Source organism: Bison bison, unplaced genomic scaffold (genome assembly GCF_000754665.1).
Source record: "Bison bison bison isolate TAMUID 2011002044 unplaced genomic scaffold, Bison_UMD1.0 scf7180017864080, whole genome shotgun sequence".
NCBI lineage: Eukaryota > Metazoa > Chordata > Mammalia > Artiodactyla > Bovidae > Bison > Bison bison.
The window spans coordinates 277922-278348 of record NW_011494652.1 but is presented as its reverse complement, the minus strand read 5'-3'; the positions used below and the strand labels follow the sequence as shown (position 1 = coordinate 278348).

General features: G+C 67.0%; 1 protein-coding gene across 1 annotated transcript in view; it reads left to right on the top strand.

Moving 5' to 3' along the window:
• The window catches only part of BRSK2 (BR serine/threonine kinase 2), a 19368-nt gene that overhangs the window by 4563 nt on the left and 14378 nt on the right, over positions 1-427 (top strand). Inside the window, exon 7 of the mRNA XM_010837802.1 lies at positions 370-418. Coding sequence (XP_010836104.1) covers positions 370-418 — 49 coding nt within the window. The remainder of the gene's footprint in view (positions 1-369; positions 419-427) is intronic.

Sequence of the window (427 nt, the reverse complement as noted above, 5' to 3'; positions counted from 1 at the left end):
CCCGGGCCCCCTCCTCCCGCCCAGGCCCCTTCCCCACCCGGGTCCTCCCCCGGACCCTGCCTCGCCTCTTCCCAGACCAGCTGTGCCCTGCCCCAACCCATCCCTTTTGAGGTCCGCCCTGCTGGTGCCCGGCTCCCTCAGGGCCTGAGCATCTGACATGTCCTCGCTCATTCAGGAGCCCAGGAAGGGCCTGGAAGGACCAAACCTCAGGCTCAGGAGAGGGTCAGCTACCTCTGCCCCCTGGTCTTGAGGCTCAGTGTGGGTCTGTTGCCTGGGCCTGCCAGGAGGGGAGTGGCGGGCGCCCACCTGCTGAGGAGCAGCGGTGCCCTGGCTGGGTGCACCCACCCAACGCCTGCCTGCCCCCTGCAGATACCTGGTGCTAGAACATGTGTCTGGTGGAGAGCTCTTTGACTACCTGGTCAAGAAG